Raw genomic sequence first — 26282 nt, 5'->3', positions numbered from 1 at the left:
ACAGCTGTAGGACTTCAAAGTCTTACACTCTGGGCTTTAAGCCAGAGCTCAGAAAAAAATACATACATGTTTGCTCAAAGAAAATTCAGTGGATGGATAGGGCCACAGTTAGCATGTGATCTCTGAACTTTTTGAGACTCTGAAGTCTCACTACAGGTCTTAGAAACTGGCAGTTTTGCAAGGTCCATGGTATTGGCTTACAGGGGCCCCTCCGTGTTTCACATGGCTTTCAGTTAACAAGATTTTCAAGAAACATGACAAGCTCAGATACCGCTGTATTTACTTCTCCAAATACTAGGCAAAGAATCCTCTTTGTTTCCTATTCTATACCAGTGTGTCACTGCAGTGATGAGGGATGCAGACAGGATAGTTTTTTGCAACTAACATGTTTACACAGTTTTGTGCATTTCTCCTGCCATTTAAGACTACTTTCCTTCAGCTGTGCGCTCTTAGAAATAACCCTACATGCAATTCAGCTCCTGATTTCCAGTGCCATGCTCAGTGTATTTAACAAGACCAGTAAAACTGACATGTCAGGGTAGCTCCATGATGCTGTCTGGCAAGCTTGTTGCTTCAACAGAAGGGTTAAGAGTTTCCCTACTTTGGATTCAGGAGGAATGGCTTGGGGTTTTTTGTCTCTGAAGTATTGCTAGAACTTACTGTCTAAATCTGGAGGCCTCAGCTTCCACTAAAAACCAGCCCCGAGTTCTTCAGAAATGGATGACTTGTGCTTGCCAGGAAAACCTGCTGATTTGCATGGTCAGTTTTCAAGCTCTGACTTAAAGGCATGTGACTGGAGAGACACTTCTTACTGTTTTGTGCAATGTTCCCATCTTGGTCATACCCCTCGTGCTGGTACGTGATGATAGAATAAATAAGCCTTTTTCAACAACCCCACTGGTACAGGTCTTAAACCAGCATGGGGGCTCCACCCATGGATGGTGCTCTGGGTTACTTACTCTCTGCTTGTACTTCTTTTTCCTTTCGTGTTTCCTGAAGTTCAGCCACAAGCAGCATTCCTGTGATGAGTGGTGACTGCTGCTGCTGGGCTCTTCCCTTCAGCTCAGAGAGCACCGCACAGCCAGGGTTTTCTGCTTGGATCCCATTCTTCCTTGCCCAAGGCTTCAAAATATTATGGATGTTTGTGGCACTGGCTTCAGACTTCTGCCACAGTTTCTGAAGCCTGTTTTTGTAATTATTTTTAGTGCTGCTCATCTATCATTTGCATGGAAGTCCATGTATATCTTGTTTATCTCTTTGCCATAGCATCTGAAAGCCTTTAGTTCATCCTTCCGTATAAATCAAACCATTTGTGTCCCTCACACTATGTGGATAGTACCCTTTGGGGCAAGTACTATCTACAAGAGGAAAATAAGAGATCAGTATAGTCCATTGTAAGAGCATTAAAGAATTCTTATCCTTCTGGAAGGTCAAAAGACACATGGGCCTCTGTTCACTCAAAGGCACAAAACAAGCCACTAGACAAAGGCTGTAACTTGCAGATTACTTTCCAGAAGACTCATACTGGCTGCTTTAATTCTCAGCTGGCTTGTTTTAATTAGGGTGCCTGCTTGCTGGGAGCTAAGGATGCTGTTAGAAAAGTAATATAAGGAAGATGTAATCCTCTCTTTCTGCAGCCACATCCACCGCTGTCTGCTTTTTTTTTTTTAATGTGGTGGTAGTCCTGAGTAATTGCTGGGGTACAGCAAATCTAAATTCAGAAAAGGCAGGGGTGGGTCTGTGAGCATGGAGGGTGAATACCAGATTCCAGCATCTCAGTAAGGCTGGACATGGCAGCCTTGCATAAGCCATAGTTTCAGCAACAAACCTGAAGCCTGACTTCAGTATGAGCAAAAGGGACATCGACAGCTTTCAGCAGAGGTGTAGGGGTTTTCGTCAGCATAAATGGAGAAGATACGGGTCTTATTGCCACTGTAGTTCCACTAACAGTCTTGAAGCGTTTTTCTTTGGAGGCTGGAGTTTGAGTAATTGGGTGTTCTATATGTTGTCCTTCATTTGTACATACCTGGAAGGTCTGATAAATGGACTTCATGTGTTCCTGCTCTTCCCGCACTCCTCAGCTGGGGGTGGGGAGCAGAAGCTTTGGCCTTTTGCACTTAGGAACAGGGAAGAGGTAAGCAGGTTCTATGCAAAAAAACCTTATGTCAGCACCCAAATATTGTGAAATAACATCAGTGACTGATATTGTAGCTCTGGGAACCAATTGTACTGTGATGGCAGGGAGGACCCAGCAGTGCAAATACACTGCTCAAACACAAGGCTTTGTGTTAAGTAACAGAAGCTGAAGCAATGCTGTGACTTTGCCTGTATAAGTAATGTAAGCCTTTGATGACCTGGGAGGCTTCTCCACTAACTCATAAAATCATTGTAAATGGACCAAGGCATCCAATCAATTACCAGGATTTAATATTTTTGCAATTATGCTAGTATTTATTGGTGCATAGTAATTCCAGTAGGTAAGAATCCACCTGTTTATGTGCAAAGATTAGCTTACTCCACCTGGGAAGGTGAGAAGTATCCTTTTTTATCTTCTTTGGTTATACTACCAAGCCATGAGATTATATCACACACTTTAATAAACTTGTAATTTATTTTAAAAAGATCTGAAGATGTCTCAAGTGGAATTGTGCTTTACTGGTCACTAATACGCAGCTCTTGAGTGACAGCAGTACACACCAGGATTACTTTGTGTAAATCTCCAGCTCAACAACTGGATATCTCTTGTGCAAGCTAAAAACAAAACCAAACAAAAAAACACCAAACCCACAGCACTGGCAGACAAGAGTCTTTTTTTTTTTTTATATAACTGGTCACTAGTGGAGTCCCCTGTGAATCTGCATAAGTAATGACCATAAGCTAGTCATCTAGTCCACTAGTCATCTAATATTTAATTTTGTCTAAAAATAATTTAGCTTCAACCTTAAGGTGCCTCCTGCAACCATACTGTTCAGGACAGTGATGATTCCTGGGCCTTCCAGGCAAGCTTTTATTATTTCCACCATTATAATGCCTTCTCATTCCAAGCAGGTGAGCATGAAACCCACACAATATGGTTTTGGCTTCAGTCAGTGACTTGGCCTTTTGTTTTTCTTTTGATGCTCGATTGGGGGCAGGTGGAACACTTCAGAGAGGTGAATTTCCACTCTTGTGGCAGAGGAGAGAATGGTTTCTTAAACAGCACAGGCACAGCTCAGCAGGCTGCTGTCTTTTTGTATCCTGGTGGCAGTCTCCCACCATTGCCAGAGGCTGTGGGGATGGATGTATTCACAGCCACCCACCGGCTGAAGCTCCTGAGGACTTCTCCCGTGCTTTTTCCATCCCTGCAGATTTCACCCAGCCATCAATGATGCTTGCTTCGAGCTTGCGCACCTCTGTGACAGATGGGGGGTCAGCTGGATTGTGTCCTCTAGAGAAAGCAGAGCAGTGTGAGCTAGTCAGTGGGCAGCAGCTCTTTGCCTCTTGCACAGGGAAAGCCAAGCCAGGGAACTGAAGGACAGAGATTATCTGTTTTGTACTTCATATTTATGCCCTAGAAAACAAGTTACAGTGTCACAGCCACCAGGAGGTTGGGAGGCAGGCTTGAGAACCAGGCTTGAGAGCCCTGAGCTTTCCCTTGCATCGGTGGCTGCTGCCCTCTCTGCTCCAGGCCTGAAGGCTGAGGGCTGATGGCAAGAGATGCTGGACTACTTCACATGACTGATCACTACAGGCTATCACACACTTGGGCCAATTCCTATGCAAGAACATGTTCTAATGAAAGTATGTGAGTTTAGTGCTGAGTTCTGCACAGCCTGGCTTTCCTGAAGGCTGCAAGAGCCCTGTACTGGGGAAGAGGATTGCTCTTCCACAGTTAGGCTGCAACAATCTGGTATCCAGTCCTCTTTAAGTAAAGCATGTCCTGGTTCTTTGGACTGTGGCTAGCTAAGATTAGGGCAGTGGGATTTTGTCAGCCAAAGGAGAGTTCAGTACTTACCGGAGATCTAGGTGATGAGCACCTCCTTTAATAGTCAATGCAATTAGTGAAGGACTGAGGCTGCTATTTATCTGGAAGGAAAAGGAGCAGAGACAAACTCTCATAGAGTTACCAGGCAGAACTGGACATCAGCTCTGAAAACTGGAAGACGAGCTGGGCAGGACTGAGGAAAAGCACAGGAAGAGATCCTTGGTACAGCTGATACTGTGTGCACGGCTAACAGTCCTAATCTAAAGAGCCAAATCGTAGGTCTCAAATGAAGTCAAGGCTTCCCCCAAGAAAAAAGCTGTCAGCCTATTCCAGTACAGGTGGTGTGAAGTAACAGGCTCCTTTGGGCCCATGCACAGCAAGCAGGCTGTTCCTCTTGCAGCTGGGATTGCAAGCCAGCCTAATACAAGGAACTCCTGCAATACAGTCAGGAGCTCACCTAACTCAAAATCCAGCTCTGGGTCATTTTTGGTTTTAAATTTTAAACTGGAGCTCTGCTATCACTCTGAAGTTTTGTTGAACCTAAGCCAAGATATGCCCTGGTTCGAGTTGCTGTTTACAGCAACTGCTGGGTCTCACAAAGTATGCTGAGACTGGAGAGAGCAAGGAGCACATGGCTGTCAGCACTGAGACCAAGTCTTGACACAGAAACGTGTCAAGGTTGTGGTTCAGACGCCGGGTGTTGGGTAAGAAGGCTCCTGCTGTGTCTGCACTAGCGAAACCACTTTTGCTGCATCAGTGTTCCTGGCTGATGGACACTATTCAATGTGTCCATCATTAATGTCCTGAGGCTCCTGAATGGTTCAGCATAAAACAGCCGCTTGCAAAAACTCAAATGGGCTGAAGATAAATCACCAGTGCTGCTCTGGAAGGGAGAGGGGGGCAGTGTATCACCTGGAAAGCGCTCTCTGTGCTCGGTATGCAGGAGTGCACATGCTTACCCCACCTCCAGCCCACGGGTCCAAGTCTCCATTTGAAAAAATGATGTTGCTTGCACTTTTCAAGTCTGAAATTCAGAAATACATTTGAGAGGCCTCCTTCCTGCCCATTTATCCAAATGTGTTTGGCTATTGCAGCCACCATGGCCAAGAACAGAAAACACAGGAGAATAAAACAAATTCTTGGCAGTTTTTACGTTTTCCACTCTGTCTCAAGGAGGTACAGAAAGGTCTGTTTGGCTCAAGTCAGCACAAGGCTGTGACTTTCTGCCAGGACTTGTTAGTGCGCTGTGCCTGTCCCCATGGAGCTCAGCTGGGCAGAGTGGGGACAGGCAGACAACTACAGCGTAATGTAAAGGGACAAGCAGCCAGCACAACTCACCTCCTCCCCAAAAGTTTGTCTGCAGCCAGTGTGCTCGTGGCCTCACATGCCATTTGCTCCAACAGTACTGCTCTCGCATGGCCTCCGTGAACAGCATCTCGGGGAACATGTCGGTGACATTGTTGCTGTTGAAAGTTAAGTTGATCTCCGTGCAAACCTAAGAGAGGTACAAGAGCTGTCATGGGGCAGGAGGATAACCAGTCCAGCAGCTGAAACCTGTTGGTGTCTCCAACACCTTACCTGGTAGTCCCAGGCCTTGGCATCTGAGCCGATGCCGCAGCCCGTGGGGTCAGCGCAGGACTGGTACAGCTGGTATATGTTGTAACACTGTGCCAAGCCGGAGGAGTTGTAAAACACCCCTGCCAGGCAGAAACACAGCACAAAGCCAACTGGTCAGTACCTCTCTGCTGTCTCACCCACTGCTTCCCATATGAGCCTCATGGCCAAGACCAGAGGGGTAGCTATCCCAGCTGGGCAAGTGTGTAAGGCTGGGGCAGAACTAGCAGGGTCTGCACCAGTGTTAGGTTACGATCCCAACTTTATGCCAAAGCTTTTGCATGGTCTAAAGTCTGGCTGCACGATAACCTTTTGCTTCTGCTATATCTATGGGGAGGAAAGGACCCCCTGGTGCTCTCTGCTGTCTCTGCTTGTGCCAAAAGCCAAGTGATTGGCTCACTAGCCCTTGGGAGAGCCCGAGCCTCCAAGTCCTAACACACCCAGAAGCAGGCTCTGTACAGGACGTTACTTGAATGCTTCAAACTGAATGGGACACAACTGCTGAGACCTTCCCACCCCCTCCCTGAAAGCTGTTGTCTGAATGCATCAAATTTAGTCAGAGGGCCAAGGGTGGCACGTCACAGACAGGATTTTGTTTGACTGTTCAAGAAAGGAAAGATGGCATGTGCAGGCTTGCCCAGATGAAAGAGCAGGCAGCCCAGCGAAGCATAGCTGGGGAGCTGCTGAAGAATGAGCTGTTTTTTGTGTGGATGGGTTGTTACCAGAGAGTGAGGAGGAGGAATGTGGCTATGCCAGTGGCCATCCACTGCTGCCAGTGTCACAGCCCACAAGCAAAACCCACAAACACTGTGGGTTTTGTGCAATAACCGGCACCAACAGTTCCACTTGCAAACGGCCCCACGCGGCTCTGAAAGGCACACAGCACTCTGCACCTGCAAAGCACTGGGCAGAGGCCACTGAGGAGGGAGGCTGCTACAGTTACTGCCTTTTGAATGGAACAGCCTTAGCTCCCTCAAAGCATGGTTCGGCTGCAGAAGACTGCCCAGGAGATACACTGAGCTTGTGCAGCAAAGAGCCCTGGGGCTGCTGCAGGGCTACGCACCTTTCAGAGCAATGCTGCTCAGCTCGCAGGCCAGCACAGCCATACTTGTGTCAGACACCTATGTGGCAAAACTCCTGGAAGGACTCAGCAGCCTTCGCTCACAGAGCGCACTGTGCGACGTGACACTGGAGGCAGAAGGGGTTTGTTTTCCAGCCCACAAGATCATTTTAGCATCAGCAAGTAATTACTGCAAGATCCTGTTTGTTGGAAGCTTGACAAGAGCGGGAAGCCTGGATGGTAACGTCCAGTTGAAAGCCATCAGTGCTGCTGGGCTGAGGAATGTTCTCAACTTCATTTACTCCAACAAACTAGACCTCTCATTACAGAATATTGAGGAGACCTTCAAAGCTGCAGAAACCCTCCTGGTTCGGGAGGTGATCAAGCTGTGCTTTCGCTTTCTGGAGGGTTGCTTGAACTGTGAGAACTGCATGGATGTTCTTAACATTGCTAAAAAACTTGGCCAAGCAGAGCTGAGGCAGAAAGCCATGTGCTATGTAGGGCAGCATTACAAACAGATCCTGGCTGATCATCAGTTCTTGAAAGACCTGGACCAAGGAACCCTTTGTGAAATTTTAGACAGGACTGACACCAAGGGATGCAGCGAGCTGGAGCTTTTCAGAGCCACTATGAGCTGGCTGCAGCATGACTGCACGCGGCTGAAAGACTCAGCAGATATTTTAAGGCACATAAGATTCCCTCTTATTCCTTTAAGGGATCTGCAGAGGTATGTCCAAGAAATGCCTCTTATGAGGCTGGATTCAGGCTGCTACAGGTATCTGCAGGAGGCTCTGAATTACCACTCCCAGCTGTATGCTCAGCCAGTCCTGCAGACCCAGAGCACAAGCCTTCGCTCCAGTTCCACTGTGCTGCTTGTTGCTGGTGGCAGAACCGCCAACAACTGCGTGTGCAAAGAGATGTGGGCTGCAGACCAGAGCTGTAGCACCTGGCACAAGGTTGGGGACCTCTGTGTGCCAGTGTACAACCACTGTGTCGCCATCATCAATGACTTCCTCTTTGTCATCGGGGGACAGTGCAAATTTGATCCCACAGGAAAGCAGCCGTCAAATGAGGTAAGACATAAGAAACCTTTAGCATTGGAAAAATCGCTAGGTGAGGGAGGGAGGGAGTCATTCCTCTTGCCCACCACAGGTCTCCCACCTCTACATATTTCTTAGTATTCTGTGCAGTACTGAAAGCCCTTGGGAATATAGCTTCCAAACTCTCTGGGAAGCAATCAGCATCCTGCCCTGGTCTCACCTTGCTCCTACTGTAAATTGTCACCCTAATCTGTACACAACTTCCACAGTACAGGTTCAGCCAGGTCCACATCAGTCAATCAAGCAACCCCATGAACACTACCCTTGTCCCCATTGTTGCTGCCATGGGACTTGCGCTCGGGAGGTGAGCCTGTCCAGGTCTGAATATAAAACCTTCCTCAGCCCAGGGAAAACATTTATCAGTTCTTGAAGCCACAGGAGACGCAAGCCAGCCACCTGCCTTCTGCTAACCATTACGCATTTGCTGTGATCCTAGGTTTTCCGATTTGATCCCCGCAACACTTCCTGGCTCCAGGTTGCCAGCATGCTGGAGAGGCGGACACGCTTCCATGCAGATGTACTGTCTGATTGCATCTTCGCCGTGGGTGGTGGGACACTGCTGGGGACCCTCACCTGTACTGTGGAATTGTACCAGCCCACTGAAAACAAATGGGAGTTTGCAGCTCCGTTCCCCACGCCTATTGCTGATCACGCAGGCACAACCCACAAGGGAATCCTCTATATTTCAGGTGATAGAGTGAGTAGAAAGCAGCATATTTTCATATAGTTTCGTTGATTTTTGCTGGCATCTTAATGGCACAGTCTAAGCCTGCGCCCACACCAATAACACCCACAGCTCCAGCATCCCTTAGCACGGCCTCACTGCCCTCCTGAAGGGCAAGAATTATTTTCTTTCGAAGACGTTAAAGGTGACATCATCTGCGTGCAAATCCACACCCCTGCCCACCTTTGACCTTGCAATCCTGGCTGAATCCCAAAGCTTTGCTGTCTGAAAAGATAAACCAGGAGCAGGCTGCCGTAGTGTTGGGGATGGGATTAAACCCTGGTATTAATCTGAATACAAGATGTGGGACTAACCCTACTGTGCTGCTTTGTTAGTCTGTACAAAAAGAAGTATAATGCAGGCTCTTACCCTCTTACCCACTGAGCCTGTACAGCTCGTGCCCTACAAGGGATCCTCAGTCTTTACAAACATCTTTGGTAGGTGGTACAGGATGTTTAACAATAAAGCAGCATGAGTTTAAGCACTTCGGGAGTTGTTGCAGGATCTTTAGCTTTTGTACCTACTAATTTGGACTTGAAAGACAATCTTTCCCAAGGCCCCAAGGGCAGGGAAGGCAGCACGCGGGCTGTCCTACCCAGACATGTACCCCACTGACAGCAGGGCTCCTGCACTGGCAGTGCAGATGTCTGGAAAGGAAGGATAATAGTTCAGCTGGGGGAATGGCTGCAGCTCAGGTTAAAGTCCCTGCTTTGACTCAATTGGCCTGATGGTGCCACAGGCAGCTCATTTAACCTCTGTTGGTGGTCTTGATTCCTACCAGAGAGTGAGGACAAAATTGCCTCACAGAGCTGCAAACATACCATAGTGATCTAGGCTGGGTAACACTATACCCCTTCTATAGTATAAGATCTTACCTACCTATAGCATTCATTTTCTTCTAAACTAGAGGGGTAATTTGATTTGGCCAGCCTATAGCCCTGCCCAAGCAAACTGAAAAATTAAGAGCGTTACTTCGCTACAAGATTTAAACATGCTCCATGCAGACGAAGTGTCCACGCACAGAAAGCATCAAAGCCCAGGTGAGCTGTGGCTTATGGCCAACCTGAAATATCATCTTCCTTGTCTGCAAAGACTCTCTGCAGGCTAGAATTCAACAGGCTGGCAGCTGGAGGCATTTACCCTTCCCATAGCAGCAGCTTCCTTTTGCAAGGAGCTTTTTATAATGCACTCCTGAAATACACAAGTGAGTGCCTAGTAAAGAGAAAAAGTTGACAACAGCACTGGCAGATTGGCTCTGACCTTCTGTCAAAGATCCAAAGTTTGAAGAGCTTTGAATGCTTTTCTTTCAAACCACCATTCTATGACTGCACGTGTTGGAAGCAGATTCCCTAATTAAAGCTGTTCCTGGTTACACTTGAAATACCCCAAGAGCTTTATTCAAAAATCTTTTGTGGAAAACTATTTACAGAAAGAGCTGGAACTGGCTGGTTTTTGTTTGGTTGGTTTTGGGGTTTTTTTTTTTTCCTCTTTAAAATACCTAAGAAGCTGAGGTTTTAAATTTCACACCACATCAACTCTGCAGATGGTGTGAAATTTTAAACGTGAGCTTCTTAGGTATTTCAAAGAAAAAAACTCAGCTCTGCTGATGTTTGCAGAAGGTTTGCTGGATGTCACAGAGGATGATGCATAGATTTAAGACTTCTGCTTTCCTTCTAGGGGGCTTCTCTGGGGGTAAAACCTTAAGAGACACTTACCGCTACCACCCTCACCTCCGACGCTGGATTGGCAACAGTGCCATGGCTTTTACCCGCTGTGATCACGGAATGGCTGCAGTCAGGGACAGGATCTTTTGCATTGGAGGAAGGACACTAAAAGGAGTAAGTTCATTTGCTCTTACAATCCCAAAACTGATCCAAAACGGGGTCTCTGTATTGCTAGGACCTGACTGTCTCATTCCAACAGGTTGACCAGTAACTTCATTATTTTCGGTCTCTTAGTGGACTGGCACAGTTGCAAGCCAGGCCAATAAGTTTATGAAAATGTGCTTGCTATTACAATCATGTGCATTAGAAGCTGGCCTGTTGTCACACTCTATTTGCTAGAGTACAAAGGCTGTTTAAAGCATTTGTTTAAATAGAGAAAACACACAGTGGAGGCGCAGCCTGCTAACACAGGAAAGCCCAAGTGTAAAACTGGTCACGTACCTGCCCCAAACACACTGACCACCTGATTTTCCTTGTTCAAGCTGAGAGGGGGCAAAACACTGGCAGACGGGAAAAGGAATGGACTGAGGTGAGGACACTAGCCTAGATTTCAGGAAAGATGGGCTCAAGTCCTGGAATGCAAATGAAGTCTCTTCGAACCTGGATTTCCCATCTCTGAAAGAGGAGGGAAAGCACTGCCCAGCCTTCTGGGAAGAGACCTGACAGGGACTGAAAGGCTCACTCTAGGAGAATCCCATTCACTGAAGCCAAGAGAACTGAGTTTTCAAAGATTATTCAGCAATTCCCATTTGGAAGCATAAAGACTCAGGCCTGGCCCCATTTTACCATAACAGGTACAGTTTCTTTTGAAGGAATGCAGGTGTCTTAATGGCTCACTGAAGAAGGGATAGAAATCTATAAAGAGAAACTGCACATCAAGGCTGACATCAAATTCCTCCAGATGACACAAACTCAGTTATTGTCCACAATTCAATGCAATACAGCCCTCTTTAGATTACTTCCTTCGTAATGTGTTAAATGTCCAGAAAGCAGGCAGGACTTCGGCTATGCCGGTTCCAGCAGGTCCCTGTGGCACCCTGCTTGGCTCACTCCTCTGATTTTTCAAGAATAACAAAGCTCCTTTAAAGCCATGCCATTCTGGTATTTTATTCAGTTTCTTTTGAGGCTGTGATTGCTAAATGTGGATTGAAAATCTGGCACCTTGAGCCCCATGGTATTCAACGAGATGTTGAGACACTGGTTTTCTTTACCATGAACCAAGTGAGCCTGACATGACAGTGATGCCCACTTGAGGTGTGATACGATGGGTGAGTGCTGGTCTGGTTCTTTGCAGGCAGAGGAATGGATTCATGTCAACGAGACAGAGTATTATTGTCCTGTAAGCAATCAGTGGACAACACTAACGCTATCCCCGTTCAACTGCTGCCAGTTCAGCATCACAGCCCACGAGTCTACGCTCTACCTCGCAGGAGGTGGGTCACTGCAGCACATGCAGAAAGAAGACAATGTTTTCCTTTATGACACAGACAGGCGGGTATGGAAGAAAGCCAGTCCCCTGCCTAAAGCTCTGGTGGATCATGCCTCTTGCATGATTAAACTGTCCCAAGTGAATGCAGCTGGTGAGATGAGGAGAGACACAAAGTGCTCCCCCGTGGGCAGGAGGAAGAAATCTACCCTCAGCTTGTTCATTACAAAGAAACAAGAGTCCCACTCTGCCTCACAAAAAAAGTAGAATGTGAATACATCAAGCAGATTTGACAGTGTTTGCCAAGACGTTAGTATTTTAACAACTCTTCTAGTTGCCAGCCAAACATCTTTAGCACCTATTTGGAATTGGTACATTTCTGACTTGGTGCTGTCATGGTGACACACAAAATTTGCAAAAAAAGAATTAGTTCCCAATCCTACTAAGCTCCATTAAACCCATAAAAATCCCTTATATCAATTTTTTGTTATTCAGAATCTGTTTTGCTGAATAATGACCACTGTAGAACTTATTTTTAATAAGCAACTGAAGAGATTTTATGAGAAAGTCTTTGAAAGAGCTTTGAATTCTATGTCTAATACTTACAAACACTGCTGGCTGACAAATTAAGTAGTCGCAGAAATAAATAAACACAATGTATTTAAGACTGTCTTGCCAGTGGATTAAGACTGTAGGATGCTGTGATGAGAACCCTGTCCTCAACAAGCAGATCAGAAAACTTCCTTCAGTGAACATGCATTGAACCTGTGACTGCTTGAGCCAGAGTATGGGTAAACTTTTAGAAAAGAACCAAGTACCTCAGAAGCCCACATCTCACGGACAGTCAACAGGCTAAGGGGCTACAATGGCTGAAAAACTTGACGAGGGTAAGTTTGGAAAGGTGAGGGAATGAACCCATGGGCCACCATGGGACATCCCAACAGACAAAGCCAATATGGGGCAAAACATCCCAGTGGGACATTGGGGTCATACCAGCTCCCATGATACACAATGCGCACAACAATGCAACAGCTCTACCTACAGGTGTTTCTAGAAAACAGGGTGTTAAAAGACCAAACTGATACTATTAACTCACCAACAAGAGCAGCCAGGCCTTGAATTGGGTCTGTGTGGGCAAGGATTTGTTCACAGCCAACCTGGATGAGACACATTACAGACAAATTGCAGACAGGATAGTTAACAGTCTCTGCTCCGTGGAAGGGCTAAGCTGGAAGATTCATTAAAATTATCACTTACACATTTTATGGTTCAGCAGCTTTCCAAGGGCCTAATGCAACAGGTTTTTTGGTTATTTTCCTCCCTTCTAGCAATAAAATACATAGAAACAGGGAGACAGGGCTAGGACAAACAGTTCCTTTACAAGTTAAGCAGCTGTGCAGAGGCCACAGTGATACACAACAGTCCCTTACTCCTACAATCAGAATATTTTAATGCCCTTCTCAAGAGGGGGTAGAATAGTTATTTCCATTTTACAGGTTGTTAAACAGACCCTAGAAGGGAACTCGATGCCCAGTGGAGCCAGAGACAGCATCTCCTGAGTCCCAGTACAGCGTAGCCTGTATGACCTCTTGCACAGTACGCATGTGGCTCCAGGTAAGACTTGAACCATAAATGCCACAAGGCCAGAGGCAAATGAAGTCCCGTCGGCGTGGTGTGCTGGAGTGCAGCAGAGAACAGCAGCACGAGGCTGACAGCACACCAGAAGAAACCAAGAACTGTAATAGCAATTGGTGATCTGGGATCAAAGCTGGGACCTTTCAAAAGCAGATGGTGTCTGAGAAGTCTTTGTAACCCCCTGAGAACCAGGCCCCTTTCCCACACTTTGCCATCCCCAGCTCTCTTGAAAATTTACAGGTTCTCCAGTCCCCACAACAGCAGACTTTTCTCTGCATTATACTCTGAGGTATGTCATCTTCCTGGGCGATACTTAGAAAGGAGCCTGATTTTTAGATCTCCATCCCTATCCACCAAGAAGAATACATCTCTGAAAGTGTGTTGAAGTGGGCTACAACAAAACTACATTTTTTTAAAAGCTACAGGTTTTTAGTGTTTAAAAGCTGAAGTCAACAAGCTTGCACATGCCTTTGTGTGTAAGGTAAAGGCAGAGCAGGGTAGGAGTGGCTCCAGCAAACCCTCCCCGACAAGCCTTACAGCAGTGCATTTCAAACACAGCAGTCAGTCACAGAGAATTTTAAAATGTATAGATTTACTGTCAGAGTGGAAGGGCTGCAACATCCACCACTACCTTCCCGTCACCATCACTGATGGTGTGTGCCTGACAGTGCCCCAGGTGGCGCAGCCCCCTGCACTCTGGTCACCGAGGTGCACATCAGAAATGGTGACTGTCACCCACATCCTGGTACTCACCTTCACTGGATTGGCAGGGAGGTGACCCATGAAATCAGTTTTGTAAGGGTAGTCCATCATGGCCATCATGGTGAAGGCATTCCTAGCAAACCCAAAAAGTTGGTAAACATCCTCCTTGTTAGAGATCTTATTGCATGTGGCCATTTTGCTGCTGATTTCATCGTAGGCTGCAGAAGGAAGGAAAATGAAAGGCACAAACTTCAACAGGGGAAAATAATACCAGGCATCAGCATCTCGTTTCACTTAGGAGTAAGGAGATGCCGTAACACACAGATGAGGTTTCTAGTGGGGAGGACACATTATGTCTAAATTTACACACACGTAGATGTTCAGGCACAGCCTTCCTGTGCAGCTTCACGATCCTGCATGGTCCACGGCCTGCACTCTGCCCCTTGCACAGCCACCAACACCTCTCTGGGGAGCCCAGAGGAATCAGCACCCACTGAGACAGAAGCAGTCCTGGCTGGCACAGTAAGAACACCTTGGTACAAGCCTGTCCTCGCCAGTGCCCTGCCTGGGTGCCTGCTCCTCACCCCTGCAGGCTCCCTCCCTGGGGTCTGCTGTGCCCTGGCAGGGTGGTCTCCCAGGCAAGTTCTCATGCAGGAGAGCAGGGTACAGTGTACAGGTCCCAGTGGGATTTAACAGCTGGAAGAACTGGCAAGGGGGGGGCGGGGAGGAAGAGTTCCTTGGGAGCTGGGTGCATTTGCAGTAAGAATTGCCAAGCAAGAATAGTCCTCACAAAGTCACAAAGAATTCCCGAGACATGCCTTCAAACTTCAGTGTGATGCAGAGAGGTCAGCTGGAGTTAGGAAATCCATCTTTGAAGAGATTCCTTCAAGATGCACTCATATACCTTTGCATTTCTGCTCGGGAAAGCTGCTCCCTTGATTTTCATCCTCCATGCTTTGGAGTCATAGTTCCTGTCTGTCCCCACTGTACTCTACAAGCTGCCCACTGGAGGACAGCTGTCTTTACTTGGAAACCCAAGGCCTGGGACCTGCGTCTGGATACACACTTGGGAGTCTAAGCCTTAAATATGACCACCTTATCTACCCTGCTGCAGAAAGCATGATCCCAGGCAGACCTTGAGCACCTTGGCTATTTAACGGTAATGTTTTTGCTGCTGTGACCCAAAGCTAAATGCGGTTTTGGACTGCTAGCTCTTCTGGGTAATTCCAGGACCAGCTTCTGCAGTAAGGCAGCAACAGCAGTCATGGGAGGCACACAGTCCTTGATGTGCAGCACCACAGACCAAGCCAAGCCTTGAGACAGACCAAGAACCCACCACAGCTGTTCCAACACCACGCAGCGCTCCCAGGAGACGCTGCATTGGCCCACGATATCTGCTCTGGCCTACCTGGGAGACATTGTAGAGATCTTCACCAGTCTCTGTCCTTGGCTTCACCTAACTGTCCAAGGCTGGAGATGAAAGAGACGGTGACGGCTGCTTCAAGACCTAGATTGCCTTCCAAATATTTCTCAGTTATGTCCAGTGAGCTGAGCCACGCAGTTGTCATACCCACCTGAACAGTTCTCAACAGTGTGGTGAAACATGAGGCTTTACCAGCATAAAATGTAGGTGTTTTGCACGTGTAGGTGTTTTTGCACTTTGGTGTAGAAAAGACAGTTTTATTAACACTGTGCAAGCCCCTACATAGATGCTTTCATTTTGGTGTCAGTTACTAATTTTAATGCTAACTGAAACTGTTCATTAAATCAAAAATCAATCATGCAAGCAGAAAGAGGCAGCCAGGTGGGCATTTGCATTGATTTAGCTGAACAAATTGAAGACCTAGCTGAAGTAAAACTGAATCAACTTTTTTCCACGGGGCTGGGACTGCCTGCTGGCTGCCCTGGGGAAGCCATCTGCAGGGCTATGTCTCCTTACCTCCACTCCAGCACAGATCCTTAATCTGCTGGAAGGCTTTGCGGGCAGCTGTGACGCAGCCTGGGTTGGACTTCTGAAAATCCTGAAGTGACAGAAAAGACAGGGGATTACAGCTGCACAGAGGAGATGCGTGTAGAGGCTGCACTGGGAAGAACTGACAAGAAGTACCAGGAGATGACAGGGGTTATTGGCTCACTGATCAGAACCTCATCTGTATCTCCAGGAGCAGCGACATGGGTGCTTCTGCCTTGTCCACCAGACAATCAGCACATCCCAACAGAAGCCAACAGACCAAGCAGAAACTGTTTCACTAGGTCTCGCTGGGACGAGCTGTTAGACAAAACACTTTGCACTTAGTGGAGCCATTAGACTGAACACGAAGCAGCAAAAGGAGACACATGCCTTGGCTAGGACATGGGAAGAGGGTGGCAGGCTGCTAGGCCCAGAAGTTTTTTTTTTTTAAACACACAATATAGTCCTTCCAACCACGCTTTGTCCATGAGAAGTAGCCAAGGAGAAGTCAGTTATGCATGGAGGGTAGAGCACTGGTTTGGGAACCAAGACCTGCTTTTCTTCTTAAGCCTGCCAGTGACCTGCCAGATGACCAAGAAGGCCATGTCCTTTTTCTTGGGAAAAACATTACTGATCCTGAAAAAGCACTTTAAGGTATGTTTGAAGAGCTGTGGCTGGTTATGCTGGTGCAACAAGTTGTTTCTGCCACTGAAGGCTCTAGCAAAACTGTTTCTTTTCTGTCAGCTTGTAAGGCAGGTTGAGATCTGCTGGCAACCAGCACTTCGTAATAGTAAGAATTATTAGGGCTTTTTTAAGGTCCCTTTACCCTGCTAGAGCAATGGTTAAGTAACCCCAAATCACTAGCGAAGCATTTTTCATACAAAGACCCAGCCTCAACTAAAAATAGATTTGGGACCTTTCTTTTATTCCTAACTCTGCCTTTGTCTGATAGTTAGGCTTAGAGAAATCACTACGGAGTTTTCCACAGTTTACCCGGGCATCCCTTTAGGGGTTCCAAACCTCCTTCTGGATGTGCTTATTGATCTTCATCTACAAATGGTTCTAATTGGAGTGTGGGGATTGGATCGTCTGTGATGGAGGAACAGGTCTGCTCTGGCTGCTGTGATGGCTGAGCTCCCCACTAGGCAATGCTGGAGTGCTGCAGTGCACTGCCCAGCACACTAAGGAACCACCATCCATTCCAGTTCTTCCCTGCAGACCCTTACGGACCTGGGAACAGTTCAGCTGAGCCACTGCAGAAGCACAGGCAGGAGGCATTACAGCCTTTCCTTTCCAAGGAAAGCTGTCTCCACTCCAGGCTGCCAGCTTTAGTCTTTTGAATCACACCTAATTAAGATGTCTAAGCTGATCTGAAGTTGATGGCCTGAACAACCCCTGCAGCAGTAACCTTAAGGGAAGCATGTATGTGTAATATTCACACAGGGGCTTTCTGCCTGGCTGCTGGCAGGGCAATTGGCATATATAACCTAGTCTTACGGAAATGCCATATGCAAGATCAACTTTCTGCCCTTTGCTTGCTTCCCCTGTGAGCTGGAAGCTTATGAAGTGAGCTGAAACAGCTCAGTAAAAATCATAGACAAAGCTGCTTTGAGACAATGTACTCTGACTCACGGGAAGAGATCGCTCCCACAATGATTCATGAAAGGTTTGTGCCTTCATTGGTATTAACAGCTCTGAGAGGTGTTCTCTCACCAAGAAGAGCAATTGAATTCAGATTTCAGATGCACAGATTGCTTTTATGCAAACACACTGAAGGTGGAAGGAATTATTCTGAAAACAACACAAAGGGCTTGCTTAGGATCTCAGCCCAGAGGTCAGCTTATTGCTGCAGAGAGAATACATTTTAAAATTAATTAGAAAGTGTTTTCACATGAAAAGCTCAAAGGCCTAATTTCAGGGGTGTGTAATGACTCACAGCATATTCACAGCTGAAGCAAGACAGAGCTATCAGCTGAACAGGGCTTCTGAGAAGGAATTGGCTGCAATCAGGGAAGAATTCCCACTGTGGGGCCTGTTAGTGGTAATTACATTTTTGTTTTAAAAATGTATAATTTTAAGGCAAGATGTCTTTTATACTCTTACACACTTAAGAGTTTCAAATGCTATCATGTTTATTTTCATATGATAGTCTCTTCCTCACACTTATTGGTAATTCTGTCTGTCCTGTAATTCTCTACATTGCAATAAGGTTTTCATATATGTAAATAAGAACAAAAAGACCACAAGTTTCATACACAGGTAGTTCATGCAAAACCATCTGCAAAACCCAGATCTACAAATTCAAGTCGAAAAAGAGGCAAAACAGACACCATCACAACATATCAGTACTACCAGGTAGTACATTTCTTTATAAATATTTTGTATTTATTTCCTTATAAACTAAATGTAAGTTAGTTCTCAGCAATACCACCTTCTTCTGGGTCCTATGTCCTCCAAATGTGAAAGCCACATTTAAATTTTGGTTTTAAGTGAACCCAGGACAACCCTGCATATTTTTAGTTAGTGAAATGAAGATTTCCAAGCTCTTCATTGAAATACAACTATCTTGCGACTAAGGAGCTGCTGTGAATCATTTATATCAATGCAAAATACAGCACTTTGAGAGCGGATTTGAAGAATAAATTATCCAAAGGGGGTTCAGCCAGGCACAAAGGAAAACTTTCAGGCTGTAGTATGGTCAAGTCACTAGAAATGGGAAAGTGAATCCTTAGTGGTACTAAAGGTGCTGGAACCAAGTTGTGCTACTCATCAGAGCAGCACATTTGGGCCCTGAGCTGTGACAGCTAAGGCAGTGCTCAGGCATCACATCTGCAGCTACTGCTTTTCATTGTGGGTTCCCATTTAATTGCATTCCCTGCCCAGCACTGATGCTGTGAAAATAAACACATGAAAAAGGAAAAAAATCCAGCCTTCTTAAAGGAAGCAAATAATGCTCCTGAAAAGAGATGCTACTTACTGCTGTTACATCTCTGAAGAACTGGGTGGGGTCTCCAAGCCCCGCAACAGACAACAGAGGAGCACTGGCAGCTAATGCTCCGGCCACAATGTTTGGGTATTTCATCCTCATGTAAGCACTCAGCATTCCTCCATAGCTGCCACAAGAGAGACGAAAGAGTTACTTGCTTTAACAGACAGCTTATAACAAAAACTCAAAAGTTCAGGCCAGCATTCACAGGCTTACCTAACCCAAGGCGACAAGAAAGTTATGGATATCTAGTAGATGCCATCCTCATGTAAAAAGATCCAGTTATGGTCAATGAGCAGCACACAATGTGTTCTTACTGGCCTTTCCGCAAACACTCACACCAGCTCTGGTGGGAACACAGCAGCCCAGTTCGCTTCTGCAGCCAAATGTAAATCCTGCCTCGATATTTAACTCTGCACCATCCTAAGTGTGTCCTGACAGCTTCAGTGCAGAACCAAGTGGGGCTCAATTGAAGCTGTCACTGGTCAGTAGGAGAAGGAGACACATTTTGCAGGATTATAAAGACTAGCTAGGCTCTTAGCAACTAGCTAGACTTTTAGCAAAGGGTGTCCCTGAACACCACAGAATTTGCAGCCCTGTCTAGTGCTGAGAATTGGAAAGTATTCTCCCTGGGCACCCCAAATAACAGCTGCATACATGATCAGCACGGATATAGGGAAGGGGAGATATTAACAAATATCACAATAGAACTCAAAGCCACCTTGGTAGCTTCGGTGCCAGGGCCACAATCTGCAGATATATCCAGGATTGCTAGATAAACCCAAGGTGACAAAAGTTATTCATATGCCGATGTTTGTGGAGTTACTCTGAGGTCACTCCTGGGGGTGGCAAATTACATCCCCAAAACACAGGTAACACCTGGTCTAGCTCCAAGCTTACAGGCACTCAAGTCTCCCTCCCCACCACCTCAAGTGGTTGAAGTAAATACCATTCCCACATCACCCACATGTAAAGCAATATGCATTTCTTTAACCCTGGTCTTGGAAACAGGCAACAGCTGAAATCTGCCACAAGTAATTTCAGGTTAAAGTTTGGCAAAGTTATAAGCAACAGAAGAGGCGCTTTCTTCTCCCATGGGGAATGCTGTGCTGCTCCAACACTGCTGTATTTCAGTACTCTTCACATGGGTTTAGTGCTGTTCAGGGCTGCTGCAGACTGAACTCTGATTTACACACACAGAGATGTAGTCTAACATGCAGCCCAGCTAGCAGGTCTTGCTGAATCCCTCTCCCACCTCCCCACCCCAGGACAGCTCCTGGCCCTTTTTACACTAGCTACTGTCCTGATAGTCACAGTACAAACACACCTGCTATCAACAGTCCAGCCAACACCACAGTGAGCTGGAAGTTTAATGATAACTGTCAGGTCAAATGCTTTTTAGCTCACTGCAACTGAATTAGAAGCCCTGTTTGGTGGAACCCTTTTAAAGGGAAGCATCCTTCTACTACAAGCGTGAGAAGCCAGTCAAGAGACAAGGACATCACATCAACACAGCTGCAACAGAGCGAGCACTTTGGGGAAGGACTTCTGCTAGGATTCGAGGAGCAACCAAGCAGCAGGTTGCAGAGCAGAATTATAAAGCAGCCTACAATGAAAATAGCTAGATGTTGTTAAAGAGGCTGTGTTTAATAAAAAGCTGGGTGGCCCCTGGAAAGAATATTTTACCAAGTATTAGTTTTCTGTATTTCCAATGTAAAACATTCTTATCCTGCAGGAGGAATTTCCCATTTTCTGCAGTTCTGGCTGACTTGTACATACCGAGAAACATCCAGCCAGTGGTGCTTCTCCAAAGCAATCGCAAATCAAGACTAATTCTTGATGGGAGAGCTGATTGGGACCTGGTGATGAGCTCTTGGGAGCTCAAGCACAAGCGCATCTGCTTTCTATTGGATAGCTTAAAGCTCTGCCTTTAGGACTTGCTTGAGAGCCAAACAGATCTATGAGAACAGCACAACTGTATCTGGGAAAGGATGCAGAGAAGGGAACAAGCACATACAACCTTTACCTGCCTCCAAAAGCAATGACAGGGCAGTCTGCAGCACTGTACTGCTGCTTAAGCTCAGTAATTAGCACTGCATAATCAGCGAGGGCTTGTTCCACAGTAAGCAGACCAGTCTTCTTCAGCTGTGTTGACTCAAGTCCAAATGGAAGAGACTTCCCGTAGTACCTCTGAAAGGAAAGAGATACGCTGAGGAAACACTGGTGTCAAGGTCTTCTCTGTTCTCACTATAGAACTGGGATAAGCATGCACAAACGGGAAGCGATAACAGAGCAAGTGGTGTCCTCTAACTTGTTCTTAACTGAGGAAGTGCCTTGTCTCCTGCATCTGACAAATAGAGACCTTCAGGATGTATCCTGTAGAGGATGGACAGTCCATGACAAACTACTTCAGTGGGTGCCAAGTGGGCCCTTGGCATGCATCTCCTGAAATCCCCAACTACAAAAAGGAACAGGGTAAACTCTTCATGCATAAGTTGTGGAATAGTTCAATAGAGTGGTGTGGGAACGGTTGGCTCAGGACTTCGCAGGCTAGAGAGATTAAATACTATCCAAACAAAATAACTCTCTAGTCCAGTGTGGAGTACAAGGCCTGTGGAAACTACTTACAAAAGCACTGGTCTAAAGCAAATACATGATGGCATAGGTCTTAATGAAACAGTAGTCTGTATCCTGGATTGCTGGTAGGCATAGTAAAAAAAATTCAGAAGCCATGGTTAAGTAAAGAAGAGCTGCTACCCTGAGGAGAAAGCTTACAGCAGGTATGCCTCAGCTTCATGGCAAGAGATGTTACTATTTTTCTGGACCTGCAGAAAGCTGAATTCAGCAATACTGAACAGAACAAAACTCTGTAGTATGCATAATCACTAAAATACTCACATGCTCAGCAAAAATCACAAGTGCTTGCTGTTCCTCTGCTAATTCAAATATGAAGTCAGAGTTCTGAGCAAAAGTCCAGATGTCGCCTTCATTGCCAGTATAGAAAAAGATGGGTCCAAATCCTTTCTTCCAGAACTTTGCTGAGTGAGATAATTGACAGAAGCAAATTAAAAAAAAAAAACAAAACAAAGCAAAAAACATGAGCGTGAACTGACTCTACTTTGGTGAGTTTGGGCAGGAGCTTAACAAGGAAGAACTCTGTGAACAGGCTGATCCCCGAGACCCAAGCTGGGGAATAAAGATGTTAGAAAGGCCAGGCTACAGAAAGCTCTCATTTGAGCAGGGGTAAGTAAGAGCTTCCATGAGATCAGCACATGGCCGGGAACTTCTACTTCTGCTTGAAAATCCCTAAAATCTCAGTTCTGCATTTGGAAGCATTTGGCATTTGGAAACAGCTGCCCCCCAAAAGAGTGATTTCCCATTTATATACTCTTTTCAGCCCAACTCATCCCAAAACACTTGCACAGATCAGTTTTCCCACAAAATGGACATTTGGGAATAGCCTGCATCTTTCTGCCACTCCTGCTGTGATGTATAACATAGAGCCAAGCTGTAAATCACATATCATAGAACAGTTTGGGTTGGAAGGAACCTTCAAAGATCATCCAGTTTAACCCCCCTTCTGTAGGCAGGGACAGCTTTCACTAGATCAGGTTGCTCAAAGCCCTGTCTAGCCTGACTTCAAACACTCCCAGGGATGGGGCATCCAGAACTTCTCCGGGCAACCTGGGCCAGTATCTCACGATCCTCATAATAAAAAATTTCCTCCTTATGTCCAATCCAAATCCACCCTCTTTCAGTTTAAAATCCTTGCCCCTTGTCCTGTCACTGCAGGCCCTGGTAAAAAGTCTCTCTCCATCTTTCTCATAAGCACCCTTTAGTACTGAAAAGCCGCAATAAGGTCTCCCTGGAGCCTTCTCTTCTCCAGGCTGAACAACCCCAACTCTCTCAGCCTCTCTCCACAGGAGACGTGTTCCATCCCTCTGATCATTTACACGGCCCTCCTCTGGACCTGCTTTGACAGGTCTGTGCCTTTCTTGCACAGGGGACCCCAGAGCTGGACACAGTGCTCCAGGTGGGGTCTCACCAGAGCGGAGTGGAGGGGCAGAACCACCTCCCTCGACCTGCTGGCCACACTTCTTTTGATGCAGCCCAGGAGGCACTGCTGCTGATATGCTGATATATGTTATATACGTAACACACGTGTATATATATATTCCATATGATATATCATATATATGAGATGATATATGAACATGAGGTGCTTCATCCTCTGATCTGTTTATAACTGAAGGCAAATTGAGACTGGCAGGACAAAGTGACCCATGATGTCCATACTTGCTTATCTAAAAAACAGTTGCTTTAATGCTTGCTGACTTTAACAAACATTTGATTTTAGCTTAGTCTTAAATTGCATGGGAATTAAAGGGGATAATAGCTAGCTTTCTTCAACAGCAAACCTCAGGCCATCAGTTAAGCATTGATTTCGACACACTGCCACATCACCCGAAGGGACCCTCCAACAGCGGCGGTCCTACAGATGACACTGCAGCATGTCACACGAGGCTGTTTCTATTAACAGAGGCCTGAATTTAATTCTTGGCATTCTCAACACAGACTTGCCAAAGCAGGATTTGGCTTGGAAAAGGGTTTGAAACCTTTCATTAGTGAAACTGCTGCTCTTTGTTAACAAAGAGGCTGATTCTCTTTCTGTGTTGCATTTGCTTTGGGTATCAAGTAGGAAACTGAAGTACTATCTTTACTCTGGCTTTTCTGATTATATGCTTCGTGGCTCCTGGAGTAAACAACCATTCACAAGAGCCAAAACCAAACCAGACAGGTTACTTAAAAAGGTATCTATTTTTAGGTTGAAATCCTGGGGAACTGCCAGTTAACTTCAAGACAGTCAGATGGCTGGTTGTGAAATAATAGTCGCCTTCAAGTTCTTGCTGAAAAGTTTCATATTGCACAAGAAGCCGTAGAGGGGAAACGAACTACTCACAGGAATTTTGAGTAACAAACTATATTTGTCAACCAGCAGAACTGCAATGTTAATGTTTTGTTTCTCACAAATATTATTCAGCTCTGCCCCGGACACATAGAGAAAGCATAACACTTCAAAAAGAAAACAAATAGAAGTTATGCAATGCTTTAATCCAGGTGATCCCAAAGTTCAAAAAGGGCCACTTAAGTAGTGAAATTTCAGCCTTGAGTGTGCTATCAAAATTCACTGGTGTTCCTGTATCTTTGGGCTGAACTGATCCATGAATTCATGCTTGGTGAAACATATATGACTGGGTGCAGGTACTGAGCAAGCTGCAGAGTAACAGGTGACGTGAAGAAGGTGAGATGCTGCATACAATGCCCCAGATGCAGGCAGTCTGTGAGGCAGCAGCAGGCAGGCACCAGGCTGGGCAGCACTCTGGCCTGGTGCTATTCACAGTTCCACCTTTGTTCTCTCCCTGCAAATCTCTCCCTGACTCCTCCAAGCAGGCAGGACTGAAAAATGTGACACTGGTTATTGTAATTGCTGCCTTTTAGTCACACGCTGTTTAGAACAGCCTCCTCTCTCTTACTGTCTGTTGCACAGCAGATAACTCATTATTTGGCTAGAAAGGAAGACACTGCTGGCTCCTTGCTGGACGCCCTCATTGTTCAGCATGGCCTAAGCTATCTAAAGTTGCAGGGTTTTAAGTAACACAAAACACTGACCCAAGAGGAGTTATCTTCACTCATAAGAACGATGGGTACAGAGTGCAACATTTGGGTCACTATTTGCTTTTACTGCTACATTCAGAACACCAAGCTGCACTTGTAAGAGATGCTGTGCACAAGTATGCCAGGCACAAGTATAAACTGGGAGGGGAGCAGCTGGAGAGCCGCCCTGCAGAAAGGGATCTGTGGATGCTGGCTGACAGCAGGCTCAACAGGAGTCAGCAGTGTGCCCTGGCAGCCAAGAGGGCGAACTGCATTCTGGGGTGCATTAAACACAGCCAGTCAAAGAGGGGATTATCCTGCTGTATTCAGCGTTGGTGTGGCCTCACCTCAAACGCTGTGTGCAGTTCTGGGCCCCACCATTTAAAAAGGATGTTAAAGTCCTTGAATGCATCCAGAGGACGGCAACAAAGCTGGTGAAAGGCCTGGAAGGCATGTCCTTTGACGAGTGACTGAGGATCTTGGGTTTGTCTAGTTTGGAAGAAAGGAGGCTGAATGGTGACCTCATTGCTCTCTACAGCTTCCCGAGGAGGGGATGTGAAGAGGGATGTGAAGGGGATGTGCTGACTTCTTCTTCTTGGGATCCAGTGATAGGATGCGTGCAAATGGTTCAAAGCTGCATCAGGGGAGGTTTAGACTGGACATTAGGAAGCATTTCTTTACCAAGAGGACGGTCAAGCACTGGAACAGGCTTAAGAGAGAGGTGGTCAATGCCCCAAGGTTGTCAGTGTTTAAGAGGCATTTGGACAATGCCCTTAACATGCTTTAACTTTTGGTCAGCCCTGAATTGGTCAGGAAGTTGAACCTGATGATCGTTGTAGGTCCCTTCCAACTGAAATAGTCTATTCTATTCTATTCTATGGCCAGCTGAAGACACACATGCACAGAGCCAGCCCTGGTGCAAGCCTAATGCAGCTGCTGCTTCTAGTCTGCTCTTGCTCCAGAGAGGCCAATCCCACACCTCATGGCCAGAATGACAAATTGAAGAGAAGGAGAGGAGGATAGAGACAATGCTGGGGGAGACAATAGAGACAATTACATGAGACTGGCTCATGAAGGGCTTGGCACTCAGCTCAGACTGACGCCTGGCTGCTCAGCACAGCTGTCTGAGCACCAAACAGAGAGGCTCTCAGCCTCAGCGCAGGTGCAGTTAAAGCTTAAACAGACAGAAATTCAGCCCTGAGCCACAGCAAGGCCTTGCCGAGGCCATGCCAGGACTGGGAGCAGCTCGGCCGCAGCACACTTCCCAGGACCTACCTGAGACAAGGTACCGCTGCGGGAAGGTCTCGTTGCCACAGGTCTCAAAGCTGAAATGGTCCCGCACCTGCTGGAAGAGCCGCTCCTCCAGGCCGGGCCCCACTGCCCGGGCAGCTGGAGGGGGGACGTCAGCGCAGGAGAAACCGGCAACCGGCGCCACCACGCGACCGGGCCCAGCCCCGCCCTGGTAACTGGGGCCCAGGGGAGCCCGGGGCACCCGTCCAGTGCTCCCCAGGCCGGCTGGGGACTCCCGCCCAGGAAGGCTCGTTCGAGGTCCCGCCCGGGGCCCACGGAGGCCGGCTGAGGAGTCCCACCCGTGGCAGGGCCGGGACGGCTCGGTGCTCCGGCCCGGGAAGCAAGGAGGCAGACGGGGTTCCGGCCCAGGACACTCACCGGGAGCGGCGCCGGCTGGCAGCAGCGGCGAGAAGAGGAGCAGGAGCGACAGCAGCGTTTCCATGACAACCAT

General features: G+C 46.8%; 2 protein-coding genes across 2 annotated transcripts; one reads left to right on the top strand and one right to left on the bottom strand.

The window, feature by feature from the left end:
* Positions 1–36: 36 nt before the first annotated feature.
* Positions 37–26282, bottom strand: DPP7 (dipeptidyl peptidase 7). Its single transcript, XM_075717096.1, has 13 exons — positions 26210–26282; positions 25817–25930; positions 21785–21924; positions 20913–21076; positions 18878–19013; positions 15889–15970; positions 14001–14167; positions 12709–12769; positions 5543–5661; positions 5303–5459; positions 4924–4988; positions 3995–4065; positions 37–3427 (listed from the first exon to the last, which is right to left on the bottom strand). The coding sequence occupies exons 1-13, from the start codon at positions 26280–26282 to the stop codon at positions 3286–3288; spliced, it is 1491 nt and encodes a 496-aa protein (XP_075573211.1). The 3' UTR covers positions 37–3285.
* LOC104038696 (kelch-like protein 9) lies at positions 6320–11879 on the top strand. The gene is given in 6 exon segments (XM_009493147.2): positions 6320–6370; positions 6372–6435; positions 6480–7711; positions 8175–8427; positions 10140–10300; positions 11481–11879. Coding segments are annotated over 6 exon segments (2160 nt in total).

Source organism: Pelecanus crispus, chromosome 9 (assembly GCF_030463565.1).
Source record: "Pelecanus crispus isolate bPelCri1 chromosome 9, bPelCri1.pri, whole genome shotgun sequence".
NCBI lineage: Eukaryota > Metazoa > Chordata > Aves > Pelecaniformes > Pelecanidae > Pelecanus > Pelecanus crispus.
The sequence above is the reverse complement of the archived record's forward strand: the minus strand, read 5'-3'. Positions and strand labels throughout refer to the sequence as shown.